This window comes from Arachis stenosperma, chromosome 2 (assembly GCF_014773155.1).
Source record: "Arachis stenosperma cultivar V10309 chromosome 2, arast.V10309.gnm1.PFL2, whole genome shotgun sequence".
NCBI lineage: Eukaryota > Viridiplantae > Streptophyta > Magnoliopsida > Fabales > Fabaceae > Arachis > Arachis stenosperma.
Genome location: NC_080378.1, coordinates 101,890,190 through 101,904,951, shown reverse-complemented (window position 1 = coordinate 101,904,951; position 14,762 = coordinate 101,890,190). Strand labels below are relative to the sequence as shown.

The window sequence follows — 14,762 nt, the reverse complement described above, 5'->3', positions numbered from 1 at the left end:
ACAGCAAAAATTATTTCTGTTTGATTATGTTGTGTGCATTGAGCAGAAAATAAGTTTATGATGTCAAATAAGTTTTGATTATCAATTTAAACTGCTCATAGATCAAGCATTTAGCATCACATAATATGCTAAATAACATTGTTACTTGAAGCTTGATTTAAATGTCACAGGTTAGTGCTTCCCTTGGTAAAATAGCATACATCAAGGGGGAGCCATGTGATAATTTGAAAGGGGGAGAAATTCAATCTTCAAAGGGAGTACTCGTACTCAAATCTTTAAATTTCTTTCCATTTCAATTTTAATAATGTTTGTCATCAAGGGGGAGATTGATGAGTTTGGAAAACTCTAATTTAAATTGATGATGATCAAACATTATTAACAGTAAAATTATTAATCTAATTTTGATTCATATATGTTAATTAATTAATTTTGCTGTGCAGGTATAAATTGGTCCGAAAAGAAAAGAAAAATGTCAAGCCCAATTGTATCAAAAATATTCAGCCTTGGTATTAAGACATTGTGATAACGTTGGCTGAAATCATGTTTGGGCCAGAAATTATTACTTAAGCCCAATTGGTTAAATACATCAGCTTTGGTACAAAAATGGTTTAATATATGTAGCTGAATTTATGATGTGTTAAATGGGCCAGGATGAATTTTTACAAGCCCAAAATTAAAATTGCTTGAAGGCAAGCATGATGGGTCCGAAACCAAATTTGAATGAAAGCAGGGTTTGCCTTCAACGGAACCCATTTCAACCATGTGATGGATTTCAAATTAATTACATTACCATTTATTACATGGGAACTATGAGAGAGAATTTGACTTTGATTTGAGGGGAATCATTATGATTCTTGCTACACGCCACTCTAAGGGAAGTAAAAGCAACTTTTACCAATTAATTGGTTTAACTCACTTAATTGCTTTTCTTCCAAGATTGCTTATTCTCTCTCTCATCTCTTTCTTTCTTTGCTTCGGTCATTGTCCAGGAAACAATGGAAGACCGAATGAAAGAAGAAGATGCATGCTTCAAGACCATCGAACTAATGATGGCAAGAAAACATAACAAAAGAAAAGTATGCCGAGGCTAAGATCTGTATCACGTATGGTAAGATTCTGTGATGAGATCTTGGCTTCCTCATACCAAAAATGGTTGATGAAGATTCGGCCAGCAAGGAAGATCTTTGGAGGCATGACTTGTCTCTGATTCTGCTCAACCACCACAGGAAATAGCTAGAGTGGCGAAGTGATGGAAGAGGCAGAGATTGGAGCAGATGAAGCCATCATCATCATGAAGCATCAAGGGCCAGAAATCCATCTTGGAGAGGAAGCCAAGGATGGAGCGCTCGGATTGATGAAGAGTGATGACTAAGGAAGGACTAGAGGTATTTGCATGTTGGTTTTTGCATGAGTTTCCTCTTCTCTCTCTGTGGCCGAACCGATTCTATTTTGAAGGAAAAGAAGTTAAGCTCGGTTTTGTGTTTCAACTGTGAAGGCTTCACTTCTCTATAAAAGGGGTGAACAGTTACGGTTTGATTCAAGGAAAGAAAGTGAGAGTGCAAGGCACAGAAGTCTCATAGCTACCTAAGCTTACAGATTTTCTTCTCCTTCAATGTATTCTATTTTGTAATTTTTCTGTTTAATTTTGTCATGTCTTGAGTCTCATGGAAAAAGGCAAACAAGTGAGGTTTGTATGAAAAAGCCATAGAGCGGAAAAAGGCAGAGAGTACAAAATTAAAAGAAAAAGCCATAGATGTCTTAGAGTTCCTTTGTTCATCTATGTTGTGTTTCATGATTATGTGGGAATCCCCTTATAAGTTGGGTTAGCACTTTACAATTTGTAATCTGGATGATTATAGTGAAATTCCATCATTGTTGTGATGGAGACTGGATGTAGGCTGCATTGCACTTAGCAGCTGAACCAGGATATATCTAGGTGTAATCTTCTCTCTCTACTCCTTTATTTCTGTTTCTGCCGCACAGGAGCTAAAATAAAAAATATCTCGTGCCAAGTGACGAGACAAAAGTAAAAAATCTCGTGGCTAGGGACGAGACAAAAACAGAAAAGTCTCCTAAAAAACCAGAAAGTGTAATCAAGAAAAAGGGGGCTAAGATTCAACCCCTCATTCTCTTAGCCACTGAAACCATCATTCCTCATCACATATTATTAAATTTCTCAAAAGATTTTCTTTCAAAAAAAATAAAAAATATTTAATTTGGACTAAAACAAAAAAGATAATATATTAACTATTAGATTTTTTTTAAAGATTATTTACATAAAAAAATATATCACATTCATCAATATATATATATATATATATATATATATATATATATATATATATATATATATATATAACAAGCTCAAGCCTCTTAAAATATTTATAAATAAAAAATAATTAATTTATATTCGTACAATATATAAATAATTACTATATTATTATTATATTATAGATTAAAATTCACTAATTTAATTTTTTTATTTTTAATATAAGCATTAGAAATAAATAAAATTTTTATAACTAAATGTAGTGTAACAAAATATATATAATATTAATTAGTTCTTAAAAAATTCTAAAAAAATAGTTTCTTTCATTTTAGTAAAATAGTTATTTATCAAAGTAGATAAATTAATTATTTTCTTCTCATATACAGTTTTTTTAAGACATAAAAGTAATTAATTAGCACATTGGTTAAGATAATTAAAGTCACTATTTCATTAAATTTTTAATTTAAAGAAAAATCCTAGTTAATTTTGGTATAGAAATTTCGAATTTGAAAATATTGATAAAAATTATGTTGAATTTTGATTTATTTGATTCTCATTTAAATTAATCACTACATAAGTTAAAGTTTTGTTTTAAAGTTATATTCAAGCTTTTTAATCTAATTTTTAAAGTTTCAATTTACTTAGTTTGATTTTTTAACTTAGGTATCCGTGACTCATATTAGGGTTTTAAGTGTTTAGTTGAAAAAAAAAATAAGGTAAAAAAAATTTTAATTGTCACATCAAATAGTCGCTAGAATGTATAATGTAGCAGTCGTTAGTCCATCTCAGCATGTCGTTAACGATTTTGTGAGAGAGTGACAAAAATAAGATTAGGAACCAATGTGAGTCATAACTATTAAGTTGGGAGACTAAATTAAGTAAATCAAAATTTTTAAAATTAGATTGAAAAATAGTTGTTAGAACCGAACCGGTCAAACTACTGGTTCGCTGGTTTATTGGTTCAACCGATAAATCACTGGTTGAACCGATAAAACCGGTTTCACGTAAATATAAAATATAAAATAGTTAAAAACTTAAAATTAAAATTTGAAATACATATCTTCACTAACATTTTATGAAGAATCAAGTCTCAACTTCTAAAAATAACTAATATAAAAAAATCATAAAATTTTAATACTACAATAGTATCTTATTTTGACACAATAAAAAATAATTAATTCACAAAGCCTATCATCTAACTATAATATCAGTAGATTTTAACACTAACATCAAAACAAATAACCTTAATCACAATACTAGCAATAAAATAGATCAAGTAAATTAATAAATTTTTAGTGAAATTTATATTTATATTAATAATGGTATATAATTAAAATATAATTAATTTTAAAAATAGAAAAAACAAAAATTAAATTAAATTAGATATTTATGTATACTATATATTTAGTATTTGTCAAATATAGTATTTAGAAGTGCAATGGCTAAGTGGCAAGTAGAGGTTGCTTTTGCTCCAAGGTTCTTGGTTCGAGACCTTGTAGAGACATTTTAAAAAATTCTTCAAGCAGACCAGTTCGGTTAGACCGGTTTGCACCGGTTCTCATCGGTTTAATCTAGTTCTTACTGGTTCACACCTGTTTTATTCTTTAAACGGTCCAAAGAGTAATTCGAACCAGACTAGGGTCTGGTTCTAGTTCGGTTTACTAGTTTTTCGATCGAACCAACCGATCCAGTTCGGTTTTTACAACTATGGATTGAAATACGAACATAATTTCAGAGACCAATAAGTATTATCTCTTTGTTGACAATTAAGTTATTTTAATGGTAATTAAGATCTAATAATGGTTTATAAAAAAAGAAGCATTCTTTTGCAACAATGAACCTATAGTAGTAGTTAGGGGCGTTCATAGATTAGATCATATCCATATAAATCCATAGTATTTATCCGTAATTTGAGGATATGATCTGATCTGTAAGATGATCGGATTGGATCGAATCGAATCCACACTCTAATCAGATAGAAGTAAATATGTTTAAAAAAGTAAACAAAAAATTATTGACTTATTTTATAAAATAAAATTTTTTAATATTTTTATTGTATGGATATATTTGATATCTGATCCAAACATAAAAAGTGCGAATATCGAATTTGATCTAACGAGTTTAGTGCGGATTGGATCGAAATTTCAGCCATATCCCATCTGTAAACATCCCTAGCAATAATAACTAAAAAATTATAATGATTATATTTTTAACTAAGAGGAAGTGCCCAAAAAAATATACTAAATACAAGAACATTTAATCAAATATTAAAAGAAATTTTACTTTAAAACAGTTGGACTTTTTTTGTTTATATATAATGTAATAATAATAATAATATGATACTTGTGTTATATATCACACAAATATAAATGTTTTTTTTCTATGATCTTAAGAAAGGTTTTGTAAGTCCATAACCTTGTTATCGATTTTTGTAGTGTTAGCCCTTGTATTATCAATTTGATTCATATATAATTCGGATGATAAATTATTTGGTGACGTGCTTCCTTTTTTACTATGATATACTTGTTATTATTATTATTATTATTATTATTATTATTATTATTATTATTATTATTATTATTATTATTAAAAAATAACAGGCCAAATTATTGCCATAACATAATAGAAGTATGGAAGTTTATCATTCTTCTCTAATGGAAGAAATAAAATTCTTTTCAATAGTTTATTTAACGTTTAGTAGAATAAAAATAAATTTTATTAGAATAAATTTTAGTACGAGTTTAATATTTTTATTCATCATAAAATATTTATGAAATTACTCATAGATAAATTTTGGAAAAAAGAAAAAAAACATGATTTTTAATTTTATTTTTAAATAAACTTTATTTTTAATTTTAAAATAAATTTTAATTTTATTTTTTAATAATATTAATTTTTTACCATATATAATTATTCAATTATTTTTTAATCATATATAAATAAATTACTCTTAATAAGACTTTTTTGTGTTATTCAATTATCTTTTTTAAAAAATAATTAATTATTAAAATAATTAAACTTTTCACAATAAAAATAATAAAAAAATTATGAACGAAAAAAATTAACCATCCTAATAATTTTTTGTATTTTTATTCATATTTTAATTATAAACATAAATATAATTTAATTATATTATTTATGAAATGTGACTATAGATGTAGATAAAATTTAGTTATATTACTTATATATAGTTTTATTGTATTGTATTGCTTATAAAGTTAGATTATAATTATGACAATAGAATTGTTCTTGTATTTTTATATGTGTGACTAATTGGTGGTGTTAAAACATTACTCTTAATTATAAATAAGGTTTATAATTTAAAAAATTAAAGATTCAATTAAAAAGATACGAAAAAATAATTTTAAAATATTCTAACTCTTTAAAATAAAAATATTCGAAATTCAATTAAAAATTATTTAAAATTTAAACTCAATAAAGATTTATATTCAATGTGTTTTGTATTAAATATATTTAATAACATATTATATCATATAGGTTGAAATTAATTTTTATAATGTTAATTTTTAATAACACTTTATTAGAAAAAACCATCTATTCAGAATTTTTTAACAATTAATTAATATTATATATATTTTGTTACATTACATCTTGTTATAAAAATTTATTTATTTCTAATGCTTATATTAAAAATAAAAACAAAATTTAAATTAGTAAATTTTAATCTATAATATAATAATAATATAGTAATTGTTTAATATATTATACGAATATAAATTAATTATTTTTTTATTTATAAAAATTTTAAGAGCTTGTTATATATATATATATATATATATATATATATATATTGATGAATGTGATATATTTTTTTATGTAAATAATAATTTTAAAAAAAATCTAATAGTTAATCTATTACTTTTTTTGTTTTAGTCCAAATTAAATGTTTTTTTATTGTTTTTGGAAAGAAAATCTTTTGAGGAATTTAATAATATGTTATGAGAAATACCGAATAAATTATACAGAAACTAATTAAAACACAACATGAAAACATCTTTAGAAAAAAGACGTTTTAAGCGTCTTTATCTGAGTGACGACGTTTTAAGCGTCTTTATCTGAGTAACCTCCTAACTGTTAATGTGGCGTCTTTATCTGAGTAACCTCCTAACTGTTAATGTGGCGTCTTTATCTGAGTAACCTCCTAACTGTTAATGTGTTCGGTGTTTAACATATTTGGATTTTAATGTGTTTAGTGTTTAACATATTTGGTTTGGATTGTAATGCATTTAGTTTTTAATATATTTAGTGTTTAACATGTTTAAATTATTACAAAATTTTTGAGAGAATGCATTTAGTTTTTAATATATTTAGTGTTTAACATGTTTAAATTATTACAGAATTTTTGAGAAAAATATTTTGTTTTTTTTTAAATTTTTTAAATTATTACAGAATTTTTGAGAGAAATATTTTGTTTTTTTTAATTTTTTTATGAATTTTTATTTCATCGAATACCTAATTATTCGAACTGAATCAATCCGTTCTTAATCGATTTGATTTAATTCGAATACATACACAAAAAATATTAATCTAAACGAAATCAAATTTAATTAGTTCAGTTCTATTTTTATCCTAAACCCCGAACCAACCCAACCGTGTTCCCTAGTCATAGAAAGTTAGATTAAAATTTGTTTAGAACAAACGGACTAAAAATGTCGGTCTTATTTAATTTAAGGTATTACTCTATATTTATTTATAGTACTTAAAGAAGATTTATACACAAATTGGGTTGTTCATCATGTAACGTTTGTGATACTTTGAACTCATCCAATGTCACGGCAAAGAAGTACACATAAACGTAGATGGTGTTGTCAACATTCAATATTGGAGCAACTACATCTACTTTTGTAAGCCACATTGGCAAATCAAACTTACTTGCAGACATTCTGATAAATTTCAACAGCATCTATCTTTTTTAGTTAAATACCCTCAAATTAAAATACAAAAATTGATGCTTTGCTGCTGCTAGGAAAGTCATAAACAATCATCAAATCAAACCACCATCATATAAAAAAAAAAATCAGCTTAGTAAATAGTAATAAATCGTTTAAAGAAAAAAAAAAAAGGAGAGTAATGCCTCAGTAATCTCAGTTTTTGGAAGTAAATTTCTTCCAATCATATCAGAGATCATTACAAGCCTACGGAAAAACATCATCGGCAGAAGCAATAGTTGCAGGAAACATCACAAAAGACTGAAACATCAGTATTCAACAACACAATCATTAACCAAACGAAAATTCATGAGTGATTGATTCAAAAAACAACTCATTCCAAATCTAAAATAGTTCAAAATCACACAAACGTGAACAAACAGAAGGATTTAATATTAAGTTGCCAAAATAGCCAAGTGTCTTGAACAGCTGAAGCGATGAGATTGAGGAACACAATTAGTCACTTAGTTACACATGGAAACTCAATATCAGAGAGAAGCCGAAGTGCATTGTTGAGGTTTCTTATATAGGTGAGTGGATGAGATTTCAGTGTTTAGGGTTACTGGCAAAATCGTAATTTAATAACATAAGAGGCCCATATGGTGAGGTGGAGAATTATTTGGGCCGGGTTTATTCGTTTTACACTCAATCAAAATTGTAAGATTGCAGTGGCTACCTACATGTTAACTTTTTAGGATAAGAAACTTTTTGTTTTTAGAATTTAATTTTAATACAGCATTACTTTAAAATAGTTGTATACTTATATTTAATTATATAATATTATTTTAATTTATATTTATTAGATAAGTGTATAAAATATTTTATTATTATTGTATCAAATTTTCTTTTTTGACTGAAATTTTTTTACTTGACAATGTTATTTGGGCCTTCACAGAACCGGCCCATTTGTCATTTTGGGTTAACATATTGAAGGTTCTGTACCCAGACCCAAAAAAAGTTCTGTATTAATTTATTAAAAAACTCAGATTCACGATAAATTAATTCTTGGCCATTTACGGCGGGCAACTAAAAAGAATAATTAATGTGGATAAGGTGAAAATAAGGGTAAAAAAAATAATTATCACAATCTAAGTTGTTAAATTTTTTAGATAAATATTTTTTTCACAACATTGTTAAAAATATTCTATTCCAAGTATCTGGAAGTCCAGGCAAACACCAATGTACACAATCTGCATTTTGTGGGTTAGATTTTTCCTCCTTACTCAACAATCTCCCCCAAGTTTCAGTGTAAACTGAGGAATGAGCATCAATCCTATACTCTGAAATTTGTGTTATGTTAATAAAAGTAACTGCAACTTTCATCTTCTTCACCACCTTCGCCACCACACTCATCATCCCCTTATCTGAACCACTTCCCCAATGATTCTTCTTTGTTACTGGCTTTGTCTCATTGAAACACTTCATATCATCCTTCTTGCCCCAATCTGAGCTTCTGAAAAATTAAATATGGCACAAAAAATTTCAAGATTCAAGCCACAAAGAAATTAATCACCATGTATTTATTAAATTAAACTATTTATATATTACATTTTTTAGGTGTGATTTTTTCATTCGAACATTTTTAAGGAGGGATAGTTGTGTAATGAACTTTTTTTTTAATCAAACTTGAATGCATAATATTTTGAGTAAAAGAATATTATTCATGAAAGATTATGTTGCTAACAAATTTATTCATACAAAAACAAACTTCAAATATTTAATAAAAATAACCCAAGAATATCATAAAATTGACAAAATTATTCACCTTTTAAATAAGATTTTCTAAAAAATTAAGTCTTCAATATATTCCTTGAATTTTTGTTCTTCTGAACATAATTTTATAATTCACTCCAGGATTTTGGAAACAGTAGTTCAAGATTCAATTGACTTGAAAAGAAAGTAGTTACTTATATATAGATAATGAAAGATGAAGCTTAAAGTTTTATTGAGAGACCTTGTGTGTATAGGGGACATAGTTGTGAAGAAGACCCTGGTTTTGTTTGGATTTATAGTTGAGTCAATCCAATTTGCCCATGTCCTCAAACCTAAGTTGTAAGCAATTTTTGCATCCAATTCTTCATACCCATCTTCCCCATTTCCAAATGAACCCCATCTGCAAATTGATCAAGATGTTAGATACCATTTTCTTTTTCTTTAAATCGAAGATAAAATGTTTTAGGTATTTTATTGCTAGCTTTCTTATGTGGTCAACAGTTCTTTGCCAACATTATAAAAGGGTGTGCAAAATATAATTATATATATATGTGTATATGCTTCTTATCAATCTATGTATACATATTCTATGTAATATACATGAAAATTATATTAATTTATGTGTAGTATGTATAAAAATTAATAGAATATAAGAAAATTGATGTATTATTGCAAAAAAAATATTGTTCCTCTTGAATTTATGTTCACTAGTTGAACAGCGATTTGACAACACAATTAACTTATAACAATTTCAAGTTAAGTTTTATTTTGGTCTTTGAGACTTGCAAGTTGTATTAATTTAGTTCTTAATTTTTTAATTGTTATAATTTAGTCTCCTAAATTAAAAAGTACATTAATATAGTCTCTCATATATTTTTTGTCACCGAAATTTATTGTTATTAGTGATGTGATTTAAGTTTTGTCATGTTAGACATATTAAAACAACAGTCGTACACATTTTGACGCTAAAGAAGGCATTACGACGTCGTTTGAGGGTTATGACAAGGAACTTGGTTATGATAAGTTATGACCCCTTTTGGCCATGCTTTTAAAGCGTGACAAGAAAAAACGTGACTAAATTTTTAATCAATCGCCACCTTCATAAAAGTATGGTCATTAACTCCTTTTGGCCACGCTTTAAGAAAAAATATGGCCAAATTTTTAATCAATTGTCACCTTCATAAAAACATGGCTATTGACACTTTTTAGCCACGCTTTTATAGCGTAAAAAAAAAAAGTATAATGACAGACCTTTTTTCTTATAATGTAAAGAGAAAAGGGGTAGACATAAAATGTAAGATGTTAAATAAGAATATTTTTAAAAAGAAATATTATTAAAGTTTTAATTTTTGTCTTTAAAAATTTTAATTTTTTATATTTTTATTTTTTAAAAATATTAAAAAAACTAAAATTTTATATCCTAAAACTAAAATTTTAATTTTAATTTCTGATCACTAAACGAGATATCCTCCGATTTTAGTTTCAGTCTAAAAAACAAATGCAAACTAATAGACTACGAATAAGTGAAAGGTTGAGAGAAGAAGATTACAGCGTTTTAATGACAGGAGGGTTCATCCACCAAACATAGGAATTGAAGACAAGTATGTCAACTCCGGTCCAGTTTTTGGCACGTTCCATGATTGAATCAACTTTCACTATCTTCTTTTGGGGATCTCTTACAACAAAGAACTCAGTGTTGGATTCCACAAGCATTGGGGCCCAATAGAATTCTATGCTGGCATTGTATTCCTACATAAATTATGCACAAAATCAAAAAGAGAATCATTAGGTTAGATTTTTTACACCCACAGATTTTTTACATCCAATATTTGTACATACATACATTGTAGACATTGCTCATTTAGAAATCATAAGTAAAGCATTCGGATTTTAATTACCTTCTTTTTTTTTTCTTTCTAAAGATGACAAATGGTGTAAGATAATTGATATATAATAAGATATTGATTGTTTGTGTATACAAATATTTTTGTTTACTATAGATCACAATTTTACACATTTTGTTGTAGTTAGATGGTTCCTTAATTATTTCAAAAATAATATATAATACCCAATACAACATATATATGTTTTTATTTATGTGCACGATTCTTTTACCTAGAATAGAATGTGCTTGAAGTGCAAATTATGTACTCTATGTCCAACTTTTCACTGCATCATTGTTCCAAAAGAATTGTATCAACATATACCTTGGCTTGGAAGACTGAATGAACATTTCTACGTTTCATAGATTTTTGGTCTTCAGGTATGATCCATTCAACCATACAAATAAAAGATTCCCATTGGTTTTGTTGAAGTGAATCCCCTACAAATAGCAACCTCTTTCCTTCAAGCTTTTTTAGAGCTAGCTTCGGATCAAATCTAACAAAAATAACGCATCATCACAAAAATATAATTAAAATGACCTTAAGATTAATAAAAAGACGCGTTTGCATTTTATTCTCTTAAAAGACATGGTTTTTGAACAAAAAAAAAATTACAACCTAATCTTTTTTTTTATATGATGGAAAAAGTTGTAAATTAATTGTTTTATTTCCTATTAGTCAAACAGAATTTTTCTAATTCTAGTTATCTTAAAAAAAAGTGTGCAAATATGTAAAAAAATTAACTTTTTTTAGTTAAAAAATAATATTTTTATTTATTTATTGAATAAATTACTATTTCTATCTATAAAAATTCAGATATTGATAAATTTATCAATGAATAAACAAAATTAACTTCGTACTTATAAAAGACAAAATTTTTATTTTTATTCATAAAAATTCAAAATATTGACAATTTTACACATAAATAAAATTAAGGTTTATACTTTTATTATATAAAAATAATCTTTCGTGAGTATAAAACTAATTTTATGCATTCATGATTAAATTTGTCAGTATTTTAAAGTTTTATAAGTAGAAATAATAGTTTAGTCTTATTTATTTAAGTAATCACATTATGTAAGGGTGTTAAAGTGAAATTTACTGTGGTAAAGTGCAATGTTGTGGCTGCCATTCCCAATTGATGTAGTGAGAATCTAGCCTTCCATTCTTGACACATGAAAAAGGTCTACTTATGTAAGGACAACTTTTGTCTGTGTACAAAGGCTTTATTGAATTGTTAAACACCCATTTTCCATTTGCAAAGTTGCACTCCTCCTCTTCCTCTTCCTCTTCTAAATCAAATATGTCATTAATCCATGTCACATTTATTACTTCCTTTTGTGTAAGTTTATCACCATCTGTTGGACAAGCACCAATATCATCCATCATTTATGAGAAGTGTTAGAGGTCAGTAATTTTTGTGTTTTGTAACTATCAATTGGCTATCAATAATACTTTTAATGATGTGAGATTACATTCAATGGTGAGTGATCACTTACTTTTTTTTTTATGGTTAACTGCTGACCACAAAACACAAAAATTGCTGCCCCTAAATTTTTTCTTAATTTAATTTATGAAGTCATCAACTTGTTAGGAACCAAGTACCAAACAAAAAAAAAATAAAGAAAAATCCTTTTATACATGTATATATACTTCTATTAATTGCATTGGGATCATTTTCATAAGAAAATTTAAGTCATTATCAATAGTATTTTTATTTTTTAGTTAATGTGGTCTATATTACTATATATAATTCAATTTTTATTCTTTTTCTTTAAAGAGGGATAAAAAAAAGATACTTGGTTTCATTGTGTTTATCTATAATAGAGAATAATTGTTTCATAACACAATACAATAATACTAAGATATATAGAGAATAACAAATTAAAATATCTATATATGTTGTATTTTTGAATATATGGAGAATATAGGAAGGGAAAAAAATTAAAACAAGAAGCATGCATTTTATTATATTTGTCTCTTCTCTAGACAAGTCTGTGTTTCTCTAATAATATATATGTTTTTCTTAGCTTCTGCCTTGCAATATGTTCTACAAATTAATAAACGCAGCGCATAAAAGAATTTCTAGACAACGTAGGCAAATTAAAGAATGATGATTATATATTTAATTATCACATAACTCAATAATAATCTAAACTTACCAGATCCATGTTTGGTATTGTTTAATGTTGGGCAAGGCTTGGAATTATTGAAAATATTGAAGGTGGTGGTGGAAGAGAAGAAGCTAAGTCTTTGCACATAGAATATGGCAATGAACAAGAGAACACAAATTGTGCTCATAGGAAACTTTCCTCCTTGAGGCACCATCTTTAATTTGATGATCATGGTTTGGGGAACGAATGAATGACACATATACTAACTGATTAAAATATATGGGAAAGAAAGAGTATGAATTTTGATGCGTGAGAACATACATACATACATACATACATAGCTTGGTTATTGGGTTTTGGAGTAAGAGTGAAGCTCAATATATCATTCAAAGCATTATCAAGTTATTTCTCAAGCAAAAGTCTCCCTATATAGTGATTATGATTTAAGCACGAGGGCATAAAATATATATTAATGTGAGATTGATCAAAGTGTCAAGTCATTTTAGCTTACTAAATTTCAGGTTATAGATCTTGGAAATTAAATTAGTCATGAACTTTATCTAAAATATTTTGCAAATTCCTATTTTATCACCCTTATATGATTGGTATATAGTTGTTCTCTAACACTTTAATTTATCTTTAAATTAAGTGTCAACAAACACTAACTTTAATTTTTTTAAATAATATAATTCTATGAAAATTTGTACCTTTTCATCACGGTCCTGTTCTAACCACTCTTTGTCCATGTTGCAAGCGTGGACGTCAAAAAACACCAGAAATGTTTTTTACCCCTTACCTTGTAGTTTCTTGAAAGCTAGATATAGACGACAATATATAATACATTATAATTCATAGCTTTGATGAGATAATGACGCGGCCAAAGTTACAATCAAATTATGAAGCATCTATTACCCTTTACTAGTCCAAGAGTTAGGAAACTCGAAGCTAGACTAAAAGATTATGTGCGTGGATTATATATATGGGTTGTTGCAACTAATTTATATAATATTATTAGTTACGTTGTTAGGTTTGAATTATTATAATTGATAATTATTAGATATAAGGATTAGATACGAAAGAGCGCCCGAGTGGATATAGCAACCAGTGGTTTTCTTGGAAGCATGAATTGAGGAAGAGTTGTTAGATTGTGAATGCGATTAAAAGGGGAAATGTGATTGATTCATCGAGTAAATCTCCGTAATAATTTCTGAAATTCGCGTGAATACTCAATGTAGCCCTCAAGATCCCAATTTTTTCATAGTAGTCCTCTAGATAGAGCTTTGAATACTCATAGTGGTCCCTGGACATATTTCTGGTAATGAGTCAACACCAGAGCGCTTATGTGGCGTTATTTCGCCACGCTGGATGGCTTTTATGGCTAACTTAATTGGCACGTTTTCAATTTATACCCACATTGGAGTCTCTAACCTCACTGTCGCGCTCCTCCTTCTCACTGAAATCGCGTCGCCGTCTTCATCGATTGTTGCCGTCTTCATGTGTTAGTGAGCATCGTCGTTGCCATCTTCGTCGCAGCAGTGAGGGTCGCCGTCTTTTCGCAGTAGTAAGAGTCACTGTCGCTGACTTTGTCGCTGACTTTGTCGCAGCAGTAGGGGTCGCCAGTCTTTGTTGTTCTTCATCGACATCGTCAGCCTCTTCGTCGTTTGCTGCTCCTCTTTCCGATAAGTCAGACTATGTGTTTTTCATTTATCTTGAAGCATTTGTTAATTTTTATAGCATTGTTTTGATTTCTGTGAATTATGCGATTTATCATTTATGTGATTTCTGCAATTTTTGTATGCCTCATTATCTCTGTTTGTTTTAATTCTGCACAGTG

At 27.6% G+C, this 14,762-nt stretch overlaps 1 protein-coding gene across 1 annotated transcript; it reads right to left on the bottom strand.

Moving 5' to 3' along the window:
• Positions 1–8,277: 8,277 nt before the first annotated feature.
• LOC130961879 (protein trichome birefringence-like 3) lies at positions 8,278–13,301 on the bottom strand. The gene is made up of 6 exons (XM_057887917.1): positions 12,977–13,301; positions 11,917–12,172; positions 11,139–11,310; positions 10,481–10,680; positions 9,173–9,331; positions 8,278–8,671 (listed from the first exon to the last, which is right to left on the bottom strand). The coding sequence occupies exons 1-6, from the start codon at positions 13,185–13,187 to the stop codon at positions 8,341–8,343; spliced, it is 1,329 nt and encodes a 442-aa protein (XP_057743900.1). The 5' UTR covers positions 13,188–13,301; the 3' UTR covers positions 8,278–8,340.
• Between the last annotated feature and the right edge of the window lie 1,461 nt (positions 13,302–14,762).